We start from the raw sequence: 25,085 nt of genomic DNA, 5'->3' as shown, positions 1-25,085 counted from the left end.
AAACTTATTTTTAAAAAGGAAAGCCAAATGGCACATGGTAGGTGCTAATGGATGGCTTCCTTACGAAAAGAAGCCGCTTGCGAGGCGTCTCCCCATTAATGTTTCAGTGGAAGACAGGAAGCTGCCTTACATGAGTCAGACCGGCGGTCCATCTAACTCAGTACTGTCTACACTGACTGGCAGCAGCTCTCCAGGGTTTCAGGAAAGGAGCACTCCCAGCACTAGCTGGAGGTGCTATGGACCTTCTCCACATAACCTCTTTTGTAAAGTAGGGCAGTATTCTATCCATGTTATCATCATCCTCAAATGCCAGAGGCCCCCTGAAGGGCTCATGTTCCCAGGTTGAATCCAGGCTGCTTGAGTTTGGCACATTTGTCCAGGTGGGTGCTGAGCCCCACTGACCGAAGAGCCTGCCATGTGCCTTGCCTGCTTGCCTGCAAACATGGCAGCTCCCCAGCATCTCCTGATCTCATTCCTAGCAATCCCTTCTCCTCACCACTGCTGCCTGCTTCTCCTGGGCCTTCTGGAATTGCTTCTTGCTCATACCCTTACTTATGATGCCCTATGGTGTAGTGTAATTGAACTAGCCCTGTATTCTTATATTATTTATTTTTAAAATTTCCCCATAATTCAACATCCACGCATGTTAGCTTTGTTTAAACTCGCTTACACTTCTGGATGCTTGATTTGCTCAGGATGGTGTTTCAACTATAAGCATGCATGACAAAAGCCATTTAGACAATTTCCTGTTCCTCAATTTCAACAGTCATGGCTTCCCGCAAAGTGCTCTGGGAACTGTAGTTTGTATAAAGGGTGCTGAGAATTGTACCTCTGTGGCGGCTCATTACTCTCAGCACCCTTAACGAACTACACATCCCAGGATTATCTGGGAGACCATGGCTGTTACCAGTGAGATATGAGCGCTTTAAATGTATGGCATGGATGTGACCCCAGTGACAAATCTTTTTAGCTGCTCTGGAGCCAGGAGACTAAAAACTCACGTTTGGGGCACCGGCTTCCACTGTCCCTGAGGTCTCACCGCCTTCAATTCCTGTTTGTCTCTTCCTCCTGCTGCCAGTCAAGAGGCCAAGCCTTGCTGGCTCCTGCTGCCTATGCATAGGAAGTGTCAACAAGAACAAAGGAACTTGGGGACTTGTACTTCTTGGGGGAAGATGTCACAGGGTGGCACACGTCTCTTTGTCTCTCAAACTACAACTTACCCTCAGTTTTCTGCTCATGTTAACAGGCTTGCATGCCTGGGTAAATCACGACCATTGAAATTGTTATTAAATTTCTCTTGCCAACCATCAGGAAATATTCCCAGGGCAGTTGACAAATATATATATACAGTGGTACCTACGGTTGCAGACAGGATCTATTCCAGAGGTTGGGTCGGATCCTGAGGTTTCCGCGACCTGAGGAATGCTTCTGCGCATGCGTGGCAAAACCTGGTAAAATACTTCCAGGTTTGCCGTGCGCGCATCCTGAAGTTTACATAACCAGAGGGTTACGTAAACGGAGATACGACTATTATACACACACACCCCAACACAACACAATTAGAAACAAGCTGTAAAAAGCAAAAAGTGTCTTTACAACAGACGCAGCAAGCAAGCACTGTTCACAGCCTGTACAGTGGTACCTCGGGTTACATATGCTTCAGGTTAAATATGCTTCAGATTACAGACTCCACTAACCCAGAAATATTACCTCAGGTTAAGAACTTTGCTTCAGGATGAGAACAGAAATCGTGCAGCGATGGCGCAGCGGCAGCTATTAGCTAAAGTGGTGCTTCAGGTTAAGAACAGTTTCAGGTTAAGAATGGACCTCCCGAACGAATTAAGTTCTTAACCCGAGGTACCACTGTATTTAAAACACAGTTAAGAAACCTAGCACCAAAAAGGCTACAGAAAAAGTATCAGGAGCCCCACTTCCTCTCCACCACTATGGCTGGGCCTTTCAAGAATTCATAAAACGAATTAAGTCTCCAAGCAAGTGCAGATACTCTTTATTCTGTCTGTATGGCTGAAAACATAACAGATAACCAGCACATTGTCTTCCCATCAGAAAGTGCTAGTTAGGTGTAAGGACAATGACACTGGTAGGAACTGCTACATCCCCCCTTATCTGAGAAGCAAATCTCATGTGCCTGATACTTGTCATCACCCAAATGACTGTGCCCAATCATAAAGTTACCACCCAGAGTGCATCAGGACATTTCAGAAAAACGAAACCTACCATTTTCTAGTCCTGTCCCTTGGAAAAGTGAAGTAAGCTGCCTAATGTGCACACAATACATCCAGGTTCAAGATCGCCTTCTGATGATGACCAGCAGACTTGGTTTGTGGCTTTTGGGGTGTGCCTTGATGGGAGAATGATGCTCCGTGACCTGGCTGCCTGCCCCTGTCCTGACCAAGCCATTTTAATGGCAGCAAGGCCAGCGCAGCCTTAAGGAGCATTATCTCCAGAACAGGAACCCTGCATCTCTGTCTCATATTAGTTAAAATACTGAATGAATCCCGGCTGACCTCTAGTGGCGAGACAGCAACTTATTTTTCAGTTTGGGAAGGTCTCTTCAAGGACCAAGGTTTTTATCCTGTGTCACAGGAGGAAAGGTTTGGGTGCAAGAACCATCACATCATAAAAACAGAAGTTACTAGATCAAAGGCAATAATTGTAGTTCTTCATTAATACTTAAAATGTGGGTGCCAGTTAAGATCATGAAGCTTTATTGCTATATAAACACGTTTGCTCTCCTGGTGCCTCTTGAATCTCCCCCCAGGAGACCAAACTACAGGAGATTTAAGGAGGCAATGGCAGCCTCCTAGGTGAGAGACTAACATTTCAGAGCAATTTACTCTGAGATTTTTTTGTGGTCCAGGGATTCAGAAGCACAGTAGCAGCTGGAACATCTGTGGAAAAAAACTTGTATGCACATTTGCCTCTTACTAGTTTCTTTTGCCTATTTGGTTGCATTTTAAACACATTGGAGGCTGCCTTCAGAACTAGGACTGCTAGGCAGGTTAAAAAATAGTGTCTGCCATGTTTTTACCAACAATTCTTTATTTACTTCCCCTTGTTTATAGCTGCAAAAACTGGTGTATACATAAATGCACATGAGATTGTGACTACATCACCACTACAACCAGTAGTTCCCTGTCTGGTTATCAAGAGGGGCTTAATTTGCATTGGAAGGATAAAGGAGGGGAGTGATTTGTAAGCCAGCAGTACAAGGAAGAATTGTACCACATTGCCAACCCTGTCCAGATCAAAACCACCTCCTATAGGCTCTCTATGGCTGCAGTTTGCAAGTTAATTTTCCAAGGTTTGCTAATCAGCAGTGATAACAGTGAAGGATGATTTACTGAAGACACAGTTTTAGCAGTTACGGGATATTGCAAAAACTGGAAAAGGTGTTTCTTTGCATGAGATCCCACAGAGCCAATGATGGCATGAGTTATCAGTACTGAACTGGATGGTTTAACTGGTTTAACACAGCATGGCGCCTGCCTTTGTACTTTTAACACACTTCTATTTTTAAGGCAAGAAACCTTAAATTTTGGAACTACTGAACAAGCACAGCCTAGACTAAAGACCACGTCACAGGTTGCGCGTAACACTAAGCCAAATTATGGCTTGGCAAAAATGAGCATGTGTGCTGGTACCCAGAGCAAAAATCACAACCCTTTCACTCCTCCCCTTGTCCTGCTGCTGCTATATTACCCAGAGCTAAGGCATGGTTTGGGCTTGGTGTTGTGTGTGAATCCAAGTTTGTGGTTCTAGATTTACCACTAGTGGTTTGTTTCAGGGAGACACACAAGTCTAGGTTCACTCACAGCACTAAACCTGAACCACGGCCTAGTGACCATGATATTCACTCAGAGTGCCTGGCATACTTGCTCCTTTTTGCTAAGGCATGGTTTGGTTTAGTGCAAGCGAGGCCACGCAATTTCCTTCTTGAACAGGGTTAAGCAAGGCAGCTCAGGAGAACCCACCAGCCCATTTCTAAAAGCTCTGCTTGCAGTATTTCTTTCATTTGCATTTTGATGACAAGGGGAAGAGGTCACAAAATGGTTGCAATTGAAACAAAAGACTCCTCAACTGATGTGCTGCAACTGAAGTTCAAGCACATGTTTGGCTATTTGTATAGTATGAATATCCATACTTGTATCACTTTTCCAGGGAAAAGCATCAGCAGGGAAAAGCAACATGGGACATTGCCCAAGAGCCTCTTCCTTTAAAGATAATTAATTAACTTCAGTGCCTATCACTTCCAAATGGGCAGTCCTCAGCTTTATGGGGAAACTGCAATAAATGTGATGGATGGGTGGGGGGGGGGTTTATCGGTTGTTACTGCATTGTTGAAAAAAGGAGCTCTTTAAAGTCCATGCACCATAGATTTACAGCTGGCTCTAGAATACAGGATGGCCAGAAAAAGCTCTATAAGAACGGACAAAATCTATACACTTAGGTCTCTATTTCTGCGACCAGAAGATATTAGAGCTAGTCACAGTGGATACTATGTATGTGCTGTCACAGTCAGATCTGCAGTTTTAAAAGAAATCTGGGTTTTGTGAATGTATGCAGAACTGATTTTATTTGCTCTACTAATTAAATAGATGAATTTCACACCAATATAATATATCGAGGCTCTCTATAAAAATATTTCTTCTGCAAATATTTTTGTTCTACAATTAAATGTATTCCTCTCCAGTGTCACTCTAGATTAATAGTACTACAGGTTTTACTCATGCCAGTGTTTGTTTTTTAAAAATATGCAACTGACTTAACTTAAGGCATTTGGCAAAAAGAGGGTCAGACATATTTGCAATCTAAGTATTAGAAGTCCACGGTCCTAATCTAGACTAAGTACATTACACTTAAAATTAGTCATGACCCACTGACTTCACTGCGACTTACATGCAACTAATTTCCCCCCTGGATCTAAGCCCCACAAATGCTGGTTCATGTATGTGATACTGGAGTCTTTCAGAATTTGCCTACTGGGACTGTGTTTGCAGGTGCTGTATGTAAGAGAGGTATTCATTGATGACAAGCTCTTCCTCTTCCAGAGTTAGGTCCAGATAATCTTCTTCGTGCTCTGGGATGTCCTCTAAGATTTCATTGACAGCATCTACTTCCATGTCTTCATCAGTTGAAGCCCCGGAAGTGCCTGCAAACAAGACAGGCATGTAGCACACACGACGGAAAAGTCTCTAATTCTCAAGTCTCAAAAGGCACCTCACCATAACATTAGCTCTTCTGCAACAGTACTTTGCATCAACAATTTGATTTGGTAAAAGGCTTTATAGGAATCTCTGATCTGGTCAATAGTTGAGATGTACTGTTCAGACTTAAACCTTTTCCAGATTCTATCAAGCACGGTATCAGTGGGGGATGAGAAGCAGGAATTATTTCCATAACGTCCAGACCCGTAACTAGTTACTGACAACGGTATTGTGAACATTAACATAACGAAAGGGGGGGGGGGCACCCCAAGATGCTAGTGACTTGACCCTGGAATCTATTCAAGCCGTCACTGTGCAAGACTTTTTTTATGGATAAAGAGCTAATATTTAAAGAAAAATATCATTTAGTGGGTTGTATCCAACTCAATGGACCTAAGTTAGTTATGTCCATTAATTTTAATGGCCCTACTCAGAGTAGAACCAGCATTGGCTACATGCAACCCATTATAAAATCCATGCATGAAGCAGAAGCCAACGTTTGAAAGTAAGCTCTTTAGATTTAGAGCGTTCAAGCATAAAACAAATTTAGTATAAGAACAGAAAGTGGTTAAAATACAAAAAGGAATACAAATTGTGACAAGTACAAACAAGTTTGTAAGAGCCTTTCACATACAAGCAAAAGGTTTAATGAACAAGAAGAGACAGCAGATAATTTCTCAGATCCCTCAGAGGATATAGACATCAGAAGCATAAGAACAGGGTATCATCAGAGTAAGAAGACTGAAGGAGATGGAGCTGAGCTAGTTCTTTATGTAAAAGCGTAATCCTATACATGTCTATTCAGAATTAAGTCACAGTAGGACTTACTCCAAAGTGAGTGTGTATGGGATTGCAGTCTAAAGGACCTGATCACTGCATGTATAAGTTCAGGTATTAAGACCAAAGCAAAGATTGTTAAAGCTTTTACAACACAACCTGTGCATGCTTACTCAAAGGCCCACTGTGTTCAGAGGGGCTTACTTCTAGGAAAATGGGCATAGGATTTCAACCATAGGATCTTAAATAAACATTTTAGAAAAACCAACATGCCTCAAAATCTCTTAGTAAAATTATAGAACAGGCAGAGGAAAGATTTAGAGGAAATGCACTATACAAAATCCCTAAATTGATGGTAGAATGATTGGAAGTTTTAGTTTATTCAGGTTTATACTTGAAAAGGAGGGAATTACATTTTTTTTAAACCACCATTAAGTAAAGAAAAGTGAATATACAGATTGGGGTTTCCCATGAAATTAATGGTAGATTATTAGAGAGAGCTGACTATCACTCAGTGCAAGAGGCAGAGGGTATATAACATATATATAAGCTCGGAGGAGGTTCAAAGTGTAGCTTTAAATGACATGACAACAGAGGATATAAGAAATAAAGAAGATTGTGAAGGCAGTGCTGCCCTGAAGATACAGTGGGGAATTTTAGGGTGCCATCTTTGCGTTTAATTATAAGGTTTCATCTCATTCCGACAAGCAATTAGTGATAATAGGAAGGCTGTTATTACCTTGAGTTTTTCCTCTTTCTTCTTTCCTCTTTTTCCTTTTCTCTTTTTTTAGACAAAAAATAAAAAAATGAGTAATTTCAAATGGATGAGCTTGAATGTAAGTGGGTTGAACAACCCATTAAAAATGACGGCTCTCTTTTCTTAAGGGAGGAATTTGATCTAATTTTTACATAGCAACCCGCTCCCCCATGAACAAAAACGAAAGGTGTAGTAATTGGTATAACCAACTGTGTCCATTTCTCCATTAATGAATGCACAGAAGATGCAGAAAGGCGATGTAATATTTTAAGAGGTGCTTTAGATAAACTTTAAACGTATGGGATAAGAATTTGGATAGATTCATTTTACAGGTGGCATTTTGGGCAATGGGCAGCAGTCAAGGAATGTCTATCTTCAGAGAGGCATAAAACAAGGCTCCCGTGTCATCTTTGGTATCTGATGTATTGATCAATGTTGTACCCTAGAGTCCACAGGATGACTTAGGGTGGAAGACACATGGTTGGAGAGCCTAGGTTCTCCCCTTCCCCCCAAGAGCCTTAACCTTGTCACAGTTAAATGAGCTTTTTTTGAGATCTGGCAGCATATGAGTTTTGACAAGTCTGAGTAAACAGAGACACAACTGAAGTGGAAATTGCCCACTGATGTGAAGCTAAGTGGAAAGCCAAACATAGGGAGATATCTGGGGCACTTTTTCAAATGACAGAAAAAATAAATGGTTGAAAATAATACCCTCATATTCAAGGTGAAACAGCAAATACAAGAGCGGTCAAAATTAAAAACATAACACTGCTGGACAGGACGACAATGCTAAAAATGCACGTCTTGCCTGAGTTTTTCTTTCTTTCGTAACCTGATAATAAAACTGCCCAAGGAAGAAAAGCTGGACTTGATTCAAGCAATTACAAACTACTTTGTTTGGACCTACCAAAATCCCCGGCATCAAAGCTGAGGTTTCATAAAGGAGATGGAGGGACAAGGGGTGGCATTGCCAGACAGCAATGGTAATTGACATTAATGTATAGCCATATTAAGTTCTCTTGGTCAATGGTGGGAGTCCAGTCGGGATATCTGCTATGATACTGGATAGCTAAGACTAGTGATCCACCTGAAAGAATGGGATGTTCCTAGTCTATATATACACATGAAAAAACATCTATCTATACATAGCCTAAGTAGTACAAAGATGTTGTTAGGGAACAAGTGGGCATCAGAGTCATCTCCAATAACTTCAGTGATCTTCTATAAAGATATTAAGGTGGCAAAAGAAGTCTCAGACTTTAAGACCTAGGAAGGGGCCAGACGGACCTGCCTCTGCAATATATTCATGATAGGAAGATTTATGACATGCACTGAAGTTCAGGAAACTATACAAACCAACCCACTACCGTAGTTTCAAGACTTTCAAATTTGGAACCTGCTCAAAGAAGTTCAGAGAGCACATCAGAGTACTCTCTTATTCTTTTATATAAAAAAACACGTTTAGTATCTCTCAAACTGTCTGCAACTAACTCACCACTTTTAGTATCTCTCCTGACAACAATAAAAATAGTAAGATGATTTATGGGGAATAAATAAATAAAAGATTGGTTGCTTACGACCATATAACATATTCAATAATTACAATTTACCAATGTATAGTGCAGACAAATTGTGCACATAATGCTTATGACAAAACTATTAGCCATTATGGATGTACAGACAGGTCAGGATGATGCAGTGTCTCAGCAGCCTAAGAAATGATGGGCAGCGTTAGTGATGTTTGGAACAACAAATTTCCCATCAGGAAATATTGTCAGTATTTAATAGCGCTGTGCTGTTTTTAGAGTTTTTAATATTTATATTTAGGATTTTTTAAACGTTGTTTTAATTACTTTTAAACTCATCTTTTATTGGTTTTAGCTATCTGTGTTGAATCTGTGCTTGTTTTAATTTTTGTAAGCATCCTTAAGACTTGGTTCTGGTGGAAAGGTGGGGTATTAATAAAAATAAAAATAAAAAAGTAAATAATGCTGTCAGAGTAATTGCAGCAATTAAATGTAGTTGAGGTTAGGTTGTTTTTTTTTTTTACTGGATATATCTTATCTTATTTGCAAGTCACAGAATTGTAGAGTTGAAAGGGACCATGAGGATCATCTAGTCTGCTCCCCCCTGCAATATAGAAATATTTTGCCCAATGTGGGTCTTGAACCCATGTTCTGAGATTAAGAGTCTCATGCTCTACCAACTGAGCTATCCTACTTAAATGAAAACAAAACAAACAAACAAACCTATCAGCTGCGCAATAACACTAAGACTAAATCAAAGGCCTCCAGTGCATACCATCAGAAATACTTCTGTAAAGCTGTCTTGTCAGTTTTACAGTGTCAAGCCATCAGGCGGCTACTTGACAGCTGCACAGCCAATACAGATAACTAAGCAATTTGAGAAATGGGGAACAGCTCCCACATGCATTGTGTGATAAGAACTCACAGCTGAATGTGTGAATCGCCTCGACTTTATAGTGCAGTGTCTGACTTAACATTCTCCTTGCTGCCACAGTCCAAACACGTGTGAAGCTGCCCATGGACAAGGAAATTTCCCAGTATTTCTGTGCTCCATCTTCCTTGTCTCAACCGGCACTATGTATGCGACATAATTCCCTCTTCTCTCCTGGTTTCATCACCCCCAGAGTATCTCACCCACCCACCCTGGAGCAAGCCCCTTTACCTGCAGAGTCCGTAGGAGAGTCTTTTGACGAACTGGATTCATCTGAGGGAGTGATGCTATCTGAAGGGGTCTGTAATTCAGCAGGGAGAGATCCCCCATAATGAGCAAGCGTTTGCACAGCCAGCTGAATGTTGCCTTTAAATACTTTCAGAGCTTGCTCTGCTGCTTCAGGAGTAAAGCCCATATACACCAACTAGGCAAGAAAAGGACAAGGAAGATATACACGTCACCAGCCATTGGACCCTTCCTCCAAAGAGGGCAACATAGCATTTTCATGTCAAAACAGCTTGATAACCTAGGTTAAAGGTAAAGGGACCCCTGACCATTAGGTCCAGTCGTGGCCGACTCTGGGGTTGCGATGCTCATCTCGCTTTATTGGCTGAGGGAGCCGGCGTACAGCTTCCGGGTCATGTGGCCAGCATGACTAAGCCGTTTCTGGCGAACCAGAGCAGCGCACGGAAACGCCGTTTACCTTCCTGCCGGAGCGGTACCTATTTATCTACTTGCACTTTGACGTGCTTTCGAACTGCTTAGGTTGGCAGGAGCAGGGACCGAGCAACGGGAGCTCACCCCGTCGTGGGAATTTGAACCGCCGACCTTCTGATTGGCAAGTCCTAGGCTCTGTGGTTTAACCCACAGCGCCACCCGCGTCCCTGATAAGCTAGGTTATGGTAACACAAAAAGACAGCGCGCAGTCAGATTGAGACCCAAGTCATAACTAACTTAAGCATCATTGATTTCAATAAATCTCACTCTAAGAATGACTTTAATTTGGGTTCCACCAAGAAAGAACAGTTGCCTAAGGCTACCACTGCATAGCTGAATGGGAGTTTGAAGTGCACGTCCCATATACAAACTCCACACTCTCAGCTCTTGTTCCACGATGCAAGAGGTATGGGTTTGGGGAAAATGCACCACAAATATACCTAGGGTCTACTAATTGGCTTTGCTGAAGTAAACAGTAGCTTGCAATGAACTGTAACTGGACCTTAGAAGGAGAACAAGGCCTGATAACCCTAAAAGTCACTGGATTTCTTTTTCTTAAATGTAAGCTTATTCTCTGGACTTACTTGATCAATACTTTCCTGGGGAACTTGAAACTGGTTCCTGGGCCCCGGATCGTCATCATCTGACAGGAGTAGGTGAGGGTTTTCAAGCATAATCTAGAGCAGACAACAAACAGTATATATACTGAACAAATTTATGCCTCCCCAGTTCACACAAAAGTTAGAGTGTCCCAAAAAATAAAAATGGAGGGTGGGGTGGGATATTATATGCACCCCAGACTATCCTCCATCTCGTTTTGGGTGCCACTGACCACTCAGCGTAGGACTCCTGAAGGGTAGCCAAAAAGACAGCCATTATTTCATTCTTTAATGGCCACCCTTTCCATTTTCTATGGGGGAAAACAACAGGCATTGGATCATCAAATGGAGCTTGACACTCCCTCTTCCTTATCTGCTCAGTGAACATGTTTGCGGCTGAAATCCATTTGTTTCATTTCGCAGATCCAGGCACAGGGAGGCTTGGTAAGAAACTCCTAGAATCAAGAGTGTTGTCCAGGTCCAATGAACATGTTCAAGACTCTACATATCGATGCACAGTGAAACCTGATTCGCCAGGTTGGGATTTAATGTTAGGGTCTGTAAAAGTGAAGAAGGCCAGAGAAACTATAAAGCCAAGAGAATTTCTTTTTATGTACTTCAACTGAATGTGGGATTTTTCTTTTGCAGTTTAATAAAAGTTTGGAAAAGCATTTACCTTAACCGCTAGTTCAAGGTCTCCTTTTGCATTGTGAAGAGCTTCTCTAGCAGTTCGCTCTGAATAGCCCATACTCTTCAAGGAGTTAATGTCCTCCAATCGCTTTCTTCTTTTAGCTCTCTCCTCTCTTCTTATTTGAGCTTTTTCCTGTACAAGTGGTGGTTTGGGGGGGCGGGGGTGGAGGAAGAAAGCTAGTTATTATATAAGCAAGCTACATACCCACACACACTCCTGGTGGATATTTTCTGTGTTGTTAAGATTTATCCTTTGACTCAGACACATTTCTTCCCATTACAACTGTTTCTTGCTGGCGTCCTTACAGTGGACCTGATGAAAGTGGCAGTCATCAAGCCACTTGGTGCAATAGTTCTCAAGGAAGTGATACAGGGAATAGACAGAAAGTCTACAATACATTCTGTACTCCAGTGGGTGCAGAATGTTGCAGCGAGGCTCCTCACGGGGTCTCTGCCATGGGAGCATATTCACCCAGTGCTTTTCCAGCTGCATTGGCTCCCGGTGGAGTACAGGGTCAGATTTAAGGTGCTGGTTTTGGCTTTTAAAGCCCTTCATGGCCTAGGACGCTCGTACCTACGGGACCGCCTCTCCTGGTATGCCCCACGGAGGACCTTAAGGTCCATATATAGCAACACCCTAGAGGTCCCGGGCCCTAAGGAAGCTAGATTAGCCTCAACCAGAGCCAGGGCCTTCTCAACACTGGCTCCGGCCTGGTGGAATGCTCTGTCTCTTGAGACCAGGGCCCTGCGGGATCTGATCTCTTTCCGCAGGGCCTGTAAGACAGAGTTGTTCCATCTGGCCTTTGGCTCAGAATCAGTTTGATTCCCTCCTCCTCTTTCTTTTTCCTTTCTCCTCCTATGAAGAGATTGCTCCCTAATTGTTTTAATGTTGTATCTTAATCTTTTAAATTGTATTTTAATCAACTTGTTTTTATTATTGGTTGTTAGCCAGGTCTTGGCTGGGGAGGGCGGGGTATAAATAAAAATTTATTATTATTACAATCAAAATGGGTTTGTTCAACACAGACTTTGGGCAAGTTTCTTTTTTCACCTCTCTCAGAGGTTTCTACCAAAGGATGTTCAAATTGTTCATTAAATTCAGAAGTTCAGAAGCTGTTCAGAAATTCAGCCCATGACCTTTTTAAATGGGAAAAGCAACGTGTAAGTGAGTACAGCTCTGCCTCTTTAATGGTTGGATCCACCCATTCGGTCATTATGCGGAAACCTCTCTGAGGTGTCTTCAGTGGTTTGTCATGCAGCAACACACACACACACACACACACACACACACACACACACACACCTCCAATGCTGGTGGTATTTAGCTTTTCCTCATGTTTCCCCACTTGCTGCACCACAGTAATCTAAAACAGACCCTTATGGTACCACCCTGGCACTGTACCTCTCTCCTGTTGGAAATGTGGCTGGCAGCGTGGTCCACATTCCCATCGCAAGCTCGGAGACCCAGGCGGGCTTCCTGAGCAGAGAATCCCAGTAGCAACAAGCTATTTATCTTGTCAGGATCGATGCACAACTCTTTAAACAAGTCATGTGCCTGCATAGAAAAAGAAGAGGAAAAGGAAAAATACACTTCCGCTCAAGGGAATGAATAAAATATGAAGAAAACCGTTTTTCTGCTTACAGGCTATTTGGGAAAAATAAAACTGGGAATCTGATGCTTCACAACTGTGTTCAAAGGGGCCTCCTTCCAGGCAACTGCACAGGCTTAGGGAGGGATTATTAAGTGCGACACTAAACACAGAAACTTACCCTTTGAAGATTTTCACCAGCCTCCCTCTCTCTGCCATTATGATAATGGCTTATTCCTTGAAGCAAGTACAGCCTTAGAAACAAAGCCTTCTCTCTCCCAGAGCTTCCCTAAAGAAAAGCAAGCGTTTATAAATGGGTAAACTTAAAATTCCAATCAACAAAAACATAGTTTATGGGCCTTCTGTTTATTTACTGAAAGTCATGTAAGTTTACAAAAAATGTAAGCGAGAAAAATAGGACCCCACAATCATAAGGTACCAAAAAAATGGTTTGTATATGGAACAACATACAAGCTTGACACTGCACTTTATCTCTTGAAATTTGGGAAACTGAAACAAGAACACTTGAGTTCTCTACAAAGAATCCCATGAAATGGACTGGTTAAAGATCAGGCTTGAATACAGGTAAGTAACCTGTAATATCAAATAAGAGGTTGGGATCTGAAAACCAGATATGCAACCAATAATCTAGAAAAGGTTTAATGTGAAATTCAATCAATGAATAATGAGGAGATTCCTAACAATAAGAAGCACCTATACATTTTTGTTTTTGTTTTCTCAGTCATTTGCTGTATGTGGGTTAGCCACCCAAAAGGCTTTGAAAGGGGAGAAAATATGCCCAACCTTTTGGGCCTAGGGACATCTGGGAATCTTAAAAACTGTCATGGGCACCCACCACAAAAATACCTATTTCACAGAAGAAAAACTGGCGATGCTCAGGAACCTGCCCCCAGACACCTACACCTTGCAAAAGAACAAATAAAACACAGACAAAAAAGCAAGACCCCCTCCATAAAAAACAGGTACCTGTTCAAACAAGCAGCTCCACTCAAAAGCAAAACAAACCCCACACCCCTCAATTTAGAAATTAGGAGGGGAATGGGTCCTTAATGAAACTGATGTGCATGAGGGCACTGTGGTGCTGATGGATGCTGTGTTGGGAACCCAGCCTTAGGGCCTAGTTTATTTTGGATCTGTAATGCTGCTTTGTGAAAAACCATCAGGCTGGACAAGCCCCACCAAAACAAATGGTAACTGTGCAAGAGCCGCCTGGTGCTTGCTCAGCTCCCTTTCACTTCAATGGGCACAGCCGGAATGCTCCTGCTAAACGCTTCTGCTTAATCTTTAGAAGCACCTTCCCACCGGATTACACAGGGATCAGATTTCATTACTTTTGTTAACATTAATTGGAATAGTAGGGCTGAATGACTGCTCTGAGTTGGAGGATTATTCCTTTTCTTTGCTTGTCGTGCAAATTCAAGATACGGAACCTCAAGGGACAGATAACTGGAGAGTATGAAAGGAGCTACAGAACGTGAGGCCATTTGTATGCAACAACAGAATTTCAGAAGTCCGCAGTCTTCACTCAGTATAGTTTATACAGTCCTTTCAGGCTTTCTAACCATATTGGTAAAACAGAGGCCCTAGGACTGTTGCTCTTTGAGAGGGGCCCACAGATATCCACACCACAGCATCCTTAGCAAGAGTGTTAACAGCGCAACTGGGTTTTCTGCTTGAATTTTCCAAGGATTGAGAACATGCAAGCCTCCTGAGTTGCTACAATTTCCACTGCCCTAGCCTTTGCAGAAGTTTAAGTGCAATTCTCAGAGTTACTTCTGTGTTCCATGATGTGCAAAAAATGCAATGTCTGAAGAACAACATTCGGAAGGAAGACACCTGACAGGTGATCTTACAGAATCAGTCCTGGATTCAATGCATCTTTTGTGAATGCACTTCCTTTCTGAGATTTTGTATTCCCGCCTTTAGTTCCCAAGAACACACTCCTTCCTTGGGAAAAGCAAGAAGCAAGTCCTGAGTATCAAAGGCAACCAGCTCTAGTGGGACAGTTCATATTTCCAAAACACAATTTTCACGGGCAAGTGAATTAAACCCTACCACAACCACACACCATCCTCTTTAGCCTACTTTTATAGTGACCAGTCTTTCGTGGTTCTCTCCGTAACACTTCCTGAAACAATCATGAGCTGCAAGGAGCTTTTTCTCAGCATCATCAAGGCAATCCAGCTGACCCAAGTGGAAGTAGCACCAGACGATGTCCAGCTGCAACACTGCATAATTATCAACAGTGTTCAGGAGGTCTGAACCACATTCACTGAAAAACAACAAGAAAATGAATGATTCCAAAGAGGCTAAGCCACTGATAGAATTTACATGAACATAAAATGTGCAGTGCTGCAAAATACCGTATTTTTTGCTCTATAACTCACTTTTTCCCTCCTAAAAAGTAAGGGGAAATGTGTGTGCGTCTTATGGAGCGAATGCAGGCTGCGCACCTATCCCAGAAGCCAGAACAGCAAGAGGGATTGCTGCTTTCACTGTGCAGCAATCCCTCTTGCTGTTCTGGCTTCTGAGATTCAGAATATTTTTTTTCTTGTTTTCCTCCTCCAAAAACTAGGTGCGTCTTGTGGTCTGGTGCGTCTTATAGAGCGAAAAATACGGTACACATTATTTTCCTTAAAAGTCTGGTGCAATAGTGTAGCACAGTGGATAAGGGAACAGTTCTTGACTGAAACTCCATTGGACTAGGGGCTGTAGGAAAGGGTGGTAGCAGCCAGCAGGGGCCTTCCTATCTTAGCAGCAACGCACCCCACCTCACATAGGCCTTCTACTGGTGCTAACAGAAGGCAGTTTCCAAGCCCAATTGCTGTGGGAATTTTTCTTAACAGTGCAGCTAGGGAGGGAAGGGTTAACCCTCTCAGAAGCAGTCTCCGTGAAGATTACCCCCACAAAGCAATTTGGCATGAAGAAGAATTTTGGAGGGTATGGCTGCACCCCTTCTTTTTTTGGCCCCTCCTACTGCCAGCATGCAATTCCTGGATGACTGGTTCTGCACCCCTGGGCAATAGGATTCAGAGAACACACCACTGTATCAGCACAGAAATGCCAGATACATGGCCACCACTATGAGAAAGACGGCAAAGTAAGAACCAAAATGAGACTGGGTTTATTTATAGGCATTCAAAGCACGACCTTAATCATGCAGTCCAAGGGTGGGCTACATATAAATGGGATTTGTGGACAGGGGTGGTGTTGCTACTAAGGGCAGTGGAAATGTGGCTGGAGTTTTTGCTGATTTTTTAAAAAAATCTGACATGTCCTCCTTTCTTTCCCATGTGGGGCATGTTCTGGTTATAGCAGCGATACACTGCCAGTTCTTTTTAAAAGAACGTTATGGTATTGCTCTGTAAAGAACCATATCCAAACTTCTTTTAAAAGTACCAAGAGGTTCTTACCAGAAATGTTTATCTGCATCCAACAGGAACGGCAGCGCCATAGCATATTCTTTTTTCTTCAGCAATGCTCTGCCCTTTTCATGATAGCCCATGGCTAAGAACAGAGCCTGTGGGGGTGGAGGGGAAAGCATTTTACTAACACTAAACCTTAGTGCAAACTGCAATTAAAAGCAAGCCTTTCCTGTTCTTCGGGGAAACGAACAGAACAGAATGAGCAACTTATTCACAGCATACACTCACTTTTTTTGCTTGTGGAGGAATCTTGATCGTTCTTCCGGTTTGGTTTGCTATGTCCAGGTAAGGTGCTCTGTCGGGATCCATGGAATCCTCTGAAACAGATCAGACAGAAAATGAGGAAATATGTGTCTTTGCAGGATTAGCTCTGGGTCCTTTAAATTCCAGTAATGTATAAACCAAGACACTGTTTCTCAATATTGCATCTGTAAAATACAATGGCCTGCTTCACTGGATTGTTCCTTGTTCTGTATACAACACATCTGTATTAGTTTTTTGATAAATCAATTGCCACGAGAAATAATTGATTATTGTGTTGCATCTTTTTTTTTAAAAAAAGAAGAAGGTATTTTGTGGTTCCTAAATGAGGTCCTTAATAATACACAACTCTGTCCAAAAGAAATTGAGGTCTTTTTCCTGCCCTGTGGAACGCCCTCCCATCAGATGTCAAGGAAATAAACAACTGCCTGACTTTTAGAAAACATCTGAAGACAGCCCTGTTTAAAGAAGTTTTTAATGTCTGATGTATTTATCGTGTTTTTAATATTCTATTGGGAGCCGCCCAGAGTGGCTGGGGAAACCCAGCCAGATGGGCGGGGTATAAATAACAAATTAATATTACTGTAGTGGTACCTCGAGTTACAAATGCCTCAGGTTACAAACGCTTCAGGTTTCAAACTCCGCTAACCTGGAAGAGTTACCTCAAGTTGAGAACTTTGCCCCAGGATGAGAACGGAAATCGTGTGCCAGCGGCACAGCGGCAGCAAGAGCCCCATTAGCGAAAGCATGCCTCTAGTTAAGAACAGTTGCAGGTTAAGAACGGACCTCTGGAACGAATTAAGTTCGTAACTAGAGGTACCACTGTATTACTACTTAGCATTACATGCAAACCAGGTGTCTCACACCCATGACAGTGACAAACTCCTAGCTGGGATAACACACATACAACCATTCAGTTGCATGGACCATTCTGGATTTTAGAACCATGACCAAAGAAACTTGGTATCCTTGTGGAGCGCCTGTCCAAGTTAGGAGTGGGTGACACATGGGGTGGGATATAACGCTTTGGCCTTTTGACCCAAAAGGTCCTTCCTCTCTGCTGTAAGCGAACAAAACACCCACAAGCTGCCTGAAGCATGAAGGAAGGGCAAGGCTGATGGGTGTTCCAGGACTGCAGTTGCTGGTATGTCTGTTGAGGGAAAAGCAGATCTGGGCTTACACTGCAAGAGAAAAACCAGCTGTGAGTCTCTTTAAGAACGACATGCATCTTCACACTATTTGCAAAGCAGGACAATGCCCTTTCCATTTCATTATTCTTCTTTAAATGGAATTTTAATCTGTACTGCTAATGATGGGATTTACAAAAGCTCCTTACCTCGCTCTGCAAGTATTTCTAAGCCTTTTTTTGTCCTTTGCATCCTTTTGTTCATTTCTTTTTTCTTCACAGCCTCTTCCTCCTGTTGCATTTCCTCACTGCGGACTTTCTTCCTGGTTTCTTCTTCGGACAGTTTCAGCTCAAGCACCATGACCTTGACATTGTGCGTCACACCTTGCTCTTCTAGTGTCTTTCCTGTAAAATGGAGGCAAGTTTAATGCATCCAAGTCAGCTGGAGGAATATGGGATTAAAAGTTTTTTAAACGTATGGCTTAAAAGAAACAAAAAAAGGGCACAACTTCAATTAAAATACTGTACAACACTTTATAGTAAGTACAGCTAACTCCCCATTTGCACGAGAGTTGCGTTCCAGGTCAGTGTGCATGTCAGCAGTCACACGTAAGCCTGCTCCACCCTCTGCCGTCTTCTGGGGCCGAAAGCAGTGTGTGTGTTGGCGGTTGCATGTCAATCATATGCGCACAAAATGGTCACCATATTTGAAACGGTAAGATACATACCCAGGTCAAGCTGCTTCTTGTTTATAATTATTTTGATGCAATTTTCTTCCAATCCATATGCTTGTGCTATTCTGTGAAGCAGAGCAATAGATATTAAATGCTATTCAGTTTTAACAGGGTATTAGTGTTTTTTGTTTACTTCTAACATTTTTCGGGGGGGGTGGTGGTGGAAATACTGAAATATTTTATTTTTTCTGAATAATGAGGTTTTTCCCTACACATTTTTACTACATAGACAGGAAGTTGAGTTTTGCTACAACAGGCAGAAAAAAACCATTAAGTGGTCCACCAAGACCCTTAGCAGTTTTCAAGTGGTCCATGGGGATGGGGGGAGTTTGAGAACCACTGCTATAGACGAAGAACCACACAGAAACAAAAGGCTTTGTCAGTCCCATACTTGTATCAACTGATAATCACACAGGGCTATAACCCCACAAGTAAATCCCAATGAATTCACAGACTTACTTTTGAAAAAATATGCACAAAATCCACCTGCACCTTTTGATACAAATATTTGCAAAATATGCCAAAGGTGCCATTACTGTGTTCAATTTAGGAGGCATTACTAAGTTAAATATCAAATACGAATACACCAGACCCAAATTATATGGTATAAAAAGAACTATATAAAAGGGGGGCAGGGAAGAAAACCTCAAAAAGGCAAATGGTAATTACTTACTGAGATCTGAGCTCCTTGCCTGTGATGACCAATTTTGTCTCCAGCACATTTTTTCTTGCCTGCAGAGATATAAATGCCAAGTTAAAGCGAACTGTGTGGTTCCTTCCAAGGAGACTTGCAAAATTCAACAAATCCAAATTTCTTTCCGGAATTGAGAGTTTTTATTCTAAACAATGGTTTATGTTAGGGCTATTTGACCCCAGTGTCAAATCTGTAAATTGCTTTTTAAAAGCACTGGAGGACCAAGCAAGACACTCAACACTTTATAATTTCCAACTGTGAAGTTCCATGCAATGAAGCCTTAAGGTAAAACAAAAGGAGTCCAATCACTGAATATTAGAATTGTGCAATTGGAAATTAAGTGGTCCTGAGAATCATCTAATCCAACCCCCTGCAATACAGGAATATGCAACTATCCCATATGGAGATCAAACCTGAGACCTTGGCATGATCAGCACCGTGCTCTAACCAACTGAGCTATCCAATTGAGTGGCTCCTTGCTCCATCACCCCCTACATAAGGCAAGGAGAAGACCCATTTCAGGCAGCTTATCCGCCTCTTCTGTATACATGAAATGTTTCCATTCATTACACATCCACAGCAATTACTGAACGTATTATATATGCTTCCTTTGAGAACATTAAACAATTGCTTACTTTACCCAACCTTGTAGGCAAGGCTACTTCAAGCGTCGCAACTCCCGTCATCTTATAAGCTTCATTTTTCGTTCCTCGCTCGACTGCTTTGGAGCGTATCTCTTCCAGGAGGGCCTCTATTTCATTGTCATTACAATTTAGCCTGGCTGAATATTGCAGTGCGAGAGCCTAGGATGATAAAAATGGATCTGTTAAGAAATGAAAGCAGTAAATTTGCATGAAGTAAAAAGCAGCAACAATATGCCAGCCACAGACTACTTGCCTTCAGCTCCTCACCCGCCTCCTGGCAGCTGTTTGTATATGGGGGTTTCCATAGCTGAATTTTGTCTTCTCGCAAATAGTTTTTCAGTTTTGCTGCGAGGTATTTGTTCTGTGCCATCCTTACCTAAGAAACAAAATTAAAACACTCAGTTCTATGTGCATTAGTTGCTGAAATGGGCATCGTAATCTTGTAGGTAGGCTGCATCAAAATGCATATTCTACTTCCTCTTATTCCAAAAAGAAACCTGTTTGTTTACATGGTGCTGAAACCGATGAAGTACAGGAATGGCTTGGTAGAAAAGGACATGCTTTGCATACAGTAAATCCTAGGTTCAACCCCTGGTATCTCCAGTGAGAAAGACCTGCCTGGAACCTTGGAAAGCCACTGCTAGTCGGCATCAATAGCATTGAGATTGATGGACCATTGTCTGACTTGGTGCAAAACAGCTTCCAATATATTATGGCTTTGTTACAATTGTTTATATCCTGCCTTTCAGGTTATAATACAAAGCAGCTTACAAACAGCACTCACTTATGTGTTTGTAAAGCACAAGAAACATTATTAACATTTAACACTACATCAGGATACTTCCCACATGGCAGTTAATGACAGACTGCTAAAGGGTGGGGGGAGGCAGAGAAGTGGAACTGTTTCTTTTAGTGCAAGGGTAGCAAAGAAATTGCACCAGTTATGAAACTGTTTTTAATTTATTTATTTAATTTATTTTTTCCTTTTTATAAACCTTTATTTCAAGTTCAGGGTATCATGCATGGCTCTCCCCCTCCCTACATTATTCATGATGAATGGAAGTTGCAAAGTACATTATACAAACAAGCAACAAACAAACACATTCAGCTGATGCTGAGTAGCAAGCAGCCAATAAACTTGGAACTGATGTTTGTTAATGATTTAACATGTTTTTATTTGCTCCATATTGCTGTCTCCTCTTGAAAACCAATCGTTATAAAAAACCATTGACAAGTTGAAATCTTATGCCTGCAATCACAGAAAGAACTAATGTATTTGACTGGAAATTTAAGATTCATGGAGATGGATGCTGAATCAATGCTCCAACACAGCTTCACATCTTTACCCAGGATAAAATGTTATATCAGCTCTGAAATCTACTCAAACTAAAATCTTAGCAGGATTTAATGCAGCTGACTATGTAAAGCCTTGGAGAAGTTCTAACTAAATTGGATTGGCATTGGATGCCAGCTGACCAGAAAAGCTTGCTTGGGCTGCTCTTGAGCCTTAAACAGCAGCTTGATTTGCAGAAACCAGCATTTGGAAGCTATTGATAGCAGGAAGAAAAACATGACCACCTGCAAATGTCTGCAGATCAAGCTGCCACCAGAGGCTGTGATACAGGGGCCAAATTAAAAGTTGGCACCAAAAAGGGCAAAACAGAAATTTCAAATGCTGCAATCTTTAAACCCCTTTTAATCTTGCAAGATTCACAACTCTAGAGAGGAAGTGGTCTGAGGACTTCAGCTGTTGCTACTTCTCTTTTCCATCTCTACCATGCCTTCCACACTTTAGTATCTGCCAAGGATCCCAGCGCAGCCAGAGCTGCTGCCAGATTTTACAGACTTAGCCAAAAAATCCTGCCAACATGCTGATATTTTTGAAGCTGTGACGAAAGGAGGAAGCCAGAGAAAAGAAACTCCTGATTGCTTCATGGACTTTCTCTTTCTGTCACCATATGGATAAGCAGAAGGTCAGGGGCTTAACTTTTGATTCCTTCTACACAATCAACCAAATATGTGGTTGTCTTGACTGGCATTGCCATTTCTGTTTGAGCCAGATGAGAAAAACAGAAAGCAGGATGGGGGTGGGGAGATATTAAGGAGCAGGATAAACGAAAAGACTGAAACTGAGAACACTGTGTGAAAGAAATCTACATGCAGAGCCTCTTCAAGAGTCAAGAGACTCATTTATGGCTGATAAAAGATCTGGCAAAGATCTTAAAATGCTGCCATCTGCCACTTGGGGTGAGGCAGTAAAATTGATTCATTAGTTTTGCTTTTATTTCTAGTGTTTGGTTCATATGCATTGATTGCACTGCCATTGACACTGAAAGGGAAGGAGACTCCATAAGGAAACATTTCTATTAATGTTTTATTGTGTGAAACTTCTACTTCTCAGACAGACGCTGCAAATTTATGAGCAAACTTTAAAGACAGTGCCTCTGTAAGAAAACCAGCGAGGGAGGTGCACTGAATTATATATTTTAGCTGAGAACATTGCAAGAAACACACATCAATTAGCAACTGATCTAACCACTCTGCTCATCCCACCAAGTTGCCAGTTCCCTCTTGCATTTTTCATAGCTGTGTGACATGCAGAGATCCAACAGGGAAGACTTAAAATTCAGGGAGACTGCTGCCTTTGGCTTTTAATCTGTCACATGGCTGTTTAAAGGAGTCTATTAGAAACAGACAGGCCTATAGCACAGGATATTGTATTTCAACTGCCTAAGGCAGGCTAAGGACTAGCTGGTGGCACAGGGTTTCCCCCCACATGTGATACAGGGTTACCAGTTTGGCCCTCCCCCATGGCCTTTAAACAGTGACTAGGGCTGTGTACAAACATTTTGTATTAGAGTCAATGGAGAAAGAGTACTACCCCCGCTATGTAGTCCAAATACAAACTAGATTTATTGTATGTTTTTTGCCCCTGAAAAACACTTCTTGAGAAACAGAATTCATTCTGAAAGTAAAAACTTATTGCAGACTGATTGCCCTGCAGTCATTTGTCCAGTGATGTTGTGGGTGGGTGCATGTGGGGAAGAAAAGGTGTCAATGATCCCCTAGAGGGGAGGGGTTTCAAATGCCTATTATTATTTATTAAATTTGTATGCCACCTGTCATCTGCAGATCTCAAGTAACCACAATTCTGGAGAAAAGCTACACCGTTGAACTAAAAATGAATTACCGTATTTTTCGCTCTATAACACGCACCCGACCATAACACGCATGTAGTTTTTAGAGGAGGAAAATCCGTAGGCATGCCACCCATAGGCATTCCCTCCATAACACGCACAGACATTTCCCCTTACTTTTTAGGAGGAAAAAAGTGAGTGTTATGGTGCAAAAAATACGGTAATTGTGTACATGGAGCTAAGCAGCAGGTAAACCTTCAGTGGTGTCATTTTCATGAGTCAGGTTCCTATTAAAAGACACAGGCACAAGGAAACTAAAGAGAAATGTTGCAAGTTGTCAATTTGCCCGGTGCATACACCATCATCTTTTAGGCATGGGGTGAAAACAGTTTCATTTTCCCAAGTTTTATACAGTACATTGCCATGATGCTGTTTTATGTCATGGCAATTTTTAAATTCTGCAGCCCCCTACAGAATCGATATTCCTATTTGACTGCAAAAGTGTTTTATTCTATTTATTTTGCTTAAATTCTTCTTTGGGGGCCATATGAGGAAAGGGCGGGATGCAGATGCCAGCAAATAAATTCAGGTTCCGCAACCAAAACACATTTCAAGCTCACGTGCCACAAACCTGCTTCTAAAAATCTGACTTTTTGCAGTACGGAAAAGTGAGAGGGGCGACGGGCTGAAAGTGCGGTTATAAGCAACCACGGGAGACAACGGCGCATGACCTCCCCACAACCACCTCAGAATGAATGCTCAGACAGGAGGTCATCTGCGGTGGCCACCTGTAATGACCCTACTGGTTTAATGATATGTGTTTGGATGTGTGGGTGCCCAGTGCTTTTAACCCAGAGACACCCTGAATAGATGCTTTTGGCAGCACATCAATGCCACAAGCCCACAACGAACCGATTTAACTTGGGGGGTGACGGAGGGAATTAAGTGCTTCCCCCGAGATGAGGCACAGACAGATCAAGCCAGATTCCCACCCACCCACCCTGGGGACACAGTGTGTGGGGTGTGTGTGCATGCATTATTAAATGTTATTTTATTTATATACAGTGGCACCTCCGGTTACATACGCTTCAGGTTACATACGCTTCAGGTTACACACTCCGCTAACCCAGAAATAATGCTTCAGGTTAAGAACTTTGCTTCAGGATAAGAACAGAAATCGTGTTCCAGCGGCGCAGCAGCAGCAGGAGGCCCCCATTAGCTAAAGTGGTGCTTCAGGTTAAGAACAGACCTCCAGAACGAATTAAGCACTTAACCCGAGGTACCACTGTACTGCCCTTCATCAAAAGATTTCAAGGCAATTCACCATGTCAGTTTATGAAATGGGCATTTTAAATTTTCATACGGCATTGTATACTTTTACAGGTTAGCCACTTTGAGGGAGTATGCTGTCAAAATGCAGATTAAAATCCTTTATGATGACGTTTTGAGCCTACCCTGCCCCCTACGCAGAGAGCATTTGTAGGGCGCTGTTGTCAATATTTATGGTTGAGGTGACTGTTGAAGTAGCCTTTTGCCACCCCCTCCCTCCTCCAGGCGTGAGGGGCTTTGTTGAGAACAGCGTGAGGGGCTCTGGCCCTTTCTCCTCCTCCTTCCCTCCCCCCCCCGGCTGCTTATGGGGCGCCGCTGGCCGTCACTCACCTGAGCGCTTTCCTCTCTCCGCCCCGCTCCGCTTCCAGTGGCGGAGGAGGAGGAGGGCGCGTCCAGAGCGGCGCGCGCTGGGTGGAGACGCGTCTCCGCCTCCCAGCCGCCGCCTCCGCCGCCCCTCGGCGACCCACCCGCCGCCAGACCCGGGTTCTGACGAGGAACAGAAGGCGCTGCCGGGTTTCCTACGTGTGGGAGCCCGTCGGAAATGAAAGAGAAAACACTCCCGGCTCCCCCTCCCAGATCGGGCGGTCATGTGACCGGGAACGGCGCTCCCGAGACGCAGCCGCTGCCGCCGCCGCCGCCATTTTAGTTCTTCTTTCGTTTGTGGCGTCGAAAGGCTCGCCGCCGCTTTTCGCACGCGCCGCCGGCCTACGTCACGCGGGGGAGGAGCCAACCGTTGCCTCAGCCAGGTGTACGAGTCCCCTCACGCGCTCGTTTAAACCTAACGACAACGGCGCGAGGGTCATTCTCTCCTTTCCTCAGAAGCCGAACGGAGTTGGGATATTTCTGTGCCGCCCGTTCGTCCGAGGACCACAGGGGCGGCTTACAACATAAAAGCACACA

At 42.8% G+C, this 25,085-nt stretch overlaps 1 protein-coding gene across 2 annotated transcripts; it reads right to left on the bottom strand.

Annotated features, from left to right (window-relative positions):
• Positions 1–1,991: 1,991 nt before the first annotated feature.
• NUB1 (negative regulator of ubiquitin like proteins 1) lies at positions 1,992–24,887 on the bottom strand. 2 transcript variants are annotated; one of them, XM_083466939.1, is made up of 16 exons: positions 24,516–24,887; positions 19,973–20,095; positions 19,711–19,878; positions 19,055–19,113; positions 18,376–18,446; positions 17,858–18,052; positions 16,489–16,577; positions 16,249–16,355; positions 14,921–15,107; positions 12,996–13,103; positions 12,628–12,780; positions 11,212–11,358; positions 10,521–10,613; positions 9,451–9,643; positions 6,745–6,786; positions 1,992–5,173 (listed from the first exon to the last, which is right to left on the bottom strand). In XM_083466939.1, exons 2-16 carry the CDS (start codon positions 20,087–20,089, stop codon positions 5,001–5,003), a joined length of 1,902 nt encoding a protein of 633 aa, XP_083323065.1. In that variant the 5' UTR covers positions 20,090–20,095; positions 24,516–24,887; the 3' UTR covers positions 1,992–5,000. The 2 variants fall into 2 exon arrangements, with proteins under 2 accessions (XP_083323065.1, XP_083323066.1); XM_083466940.1 differs by lacking the exon at positions 6,745–6,786.
• Between the last annotated feature and the right edge of the window lie 198 nt (positions 24,888–25,085).

This window comes from Podarcis liolepis, assembly GCF_965112155.1.
Source record: "Podarcis liolepis genome assembly, chromosome: 12".
Lineage (NCBI taxonomy): Eukaryota > Metazoa > Chordata > Lepidosauria > Squamata > Lacertidae > Podarcis > Podarcis liolepis.
This window is presented reverse-complemented; position numbering and strand designations above follow the sequence as displayed.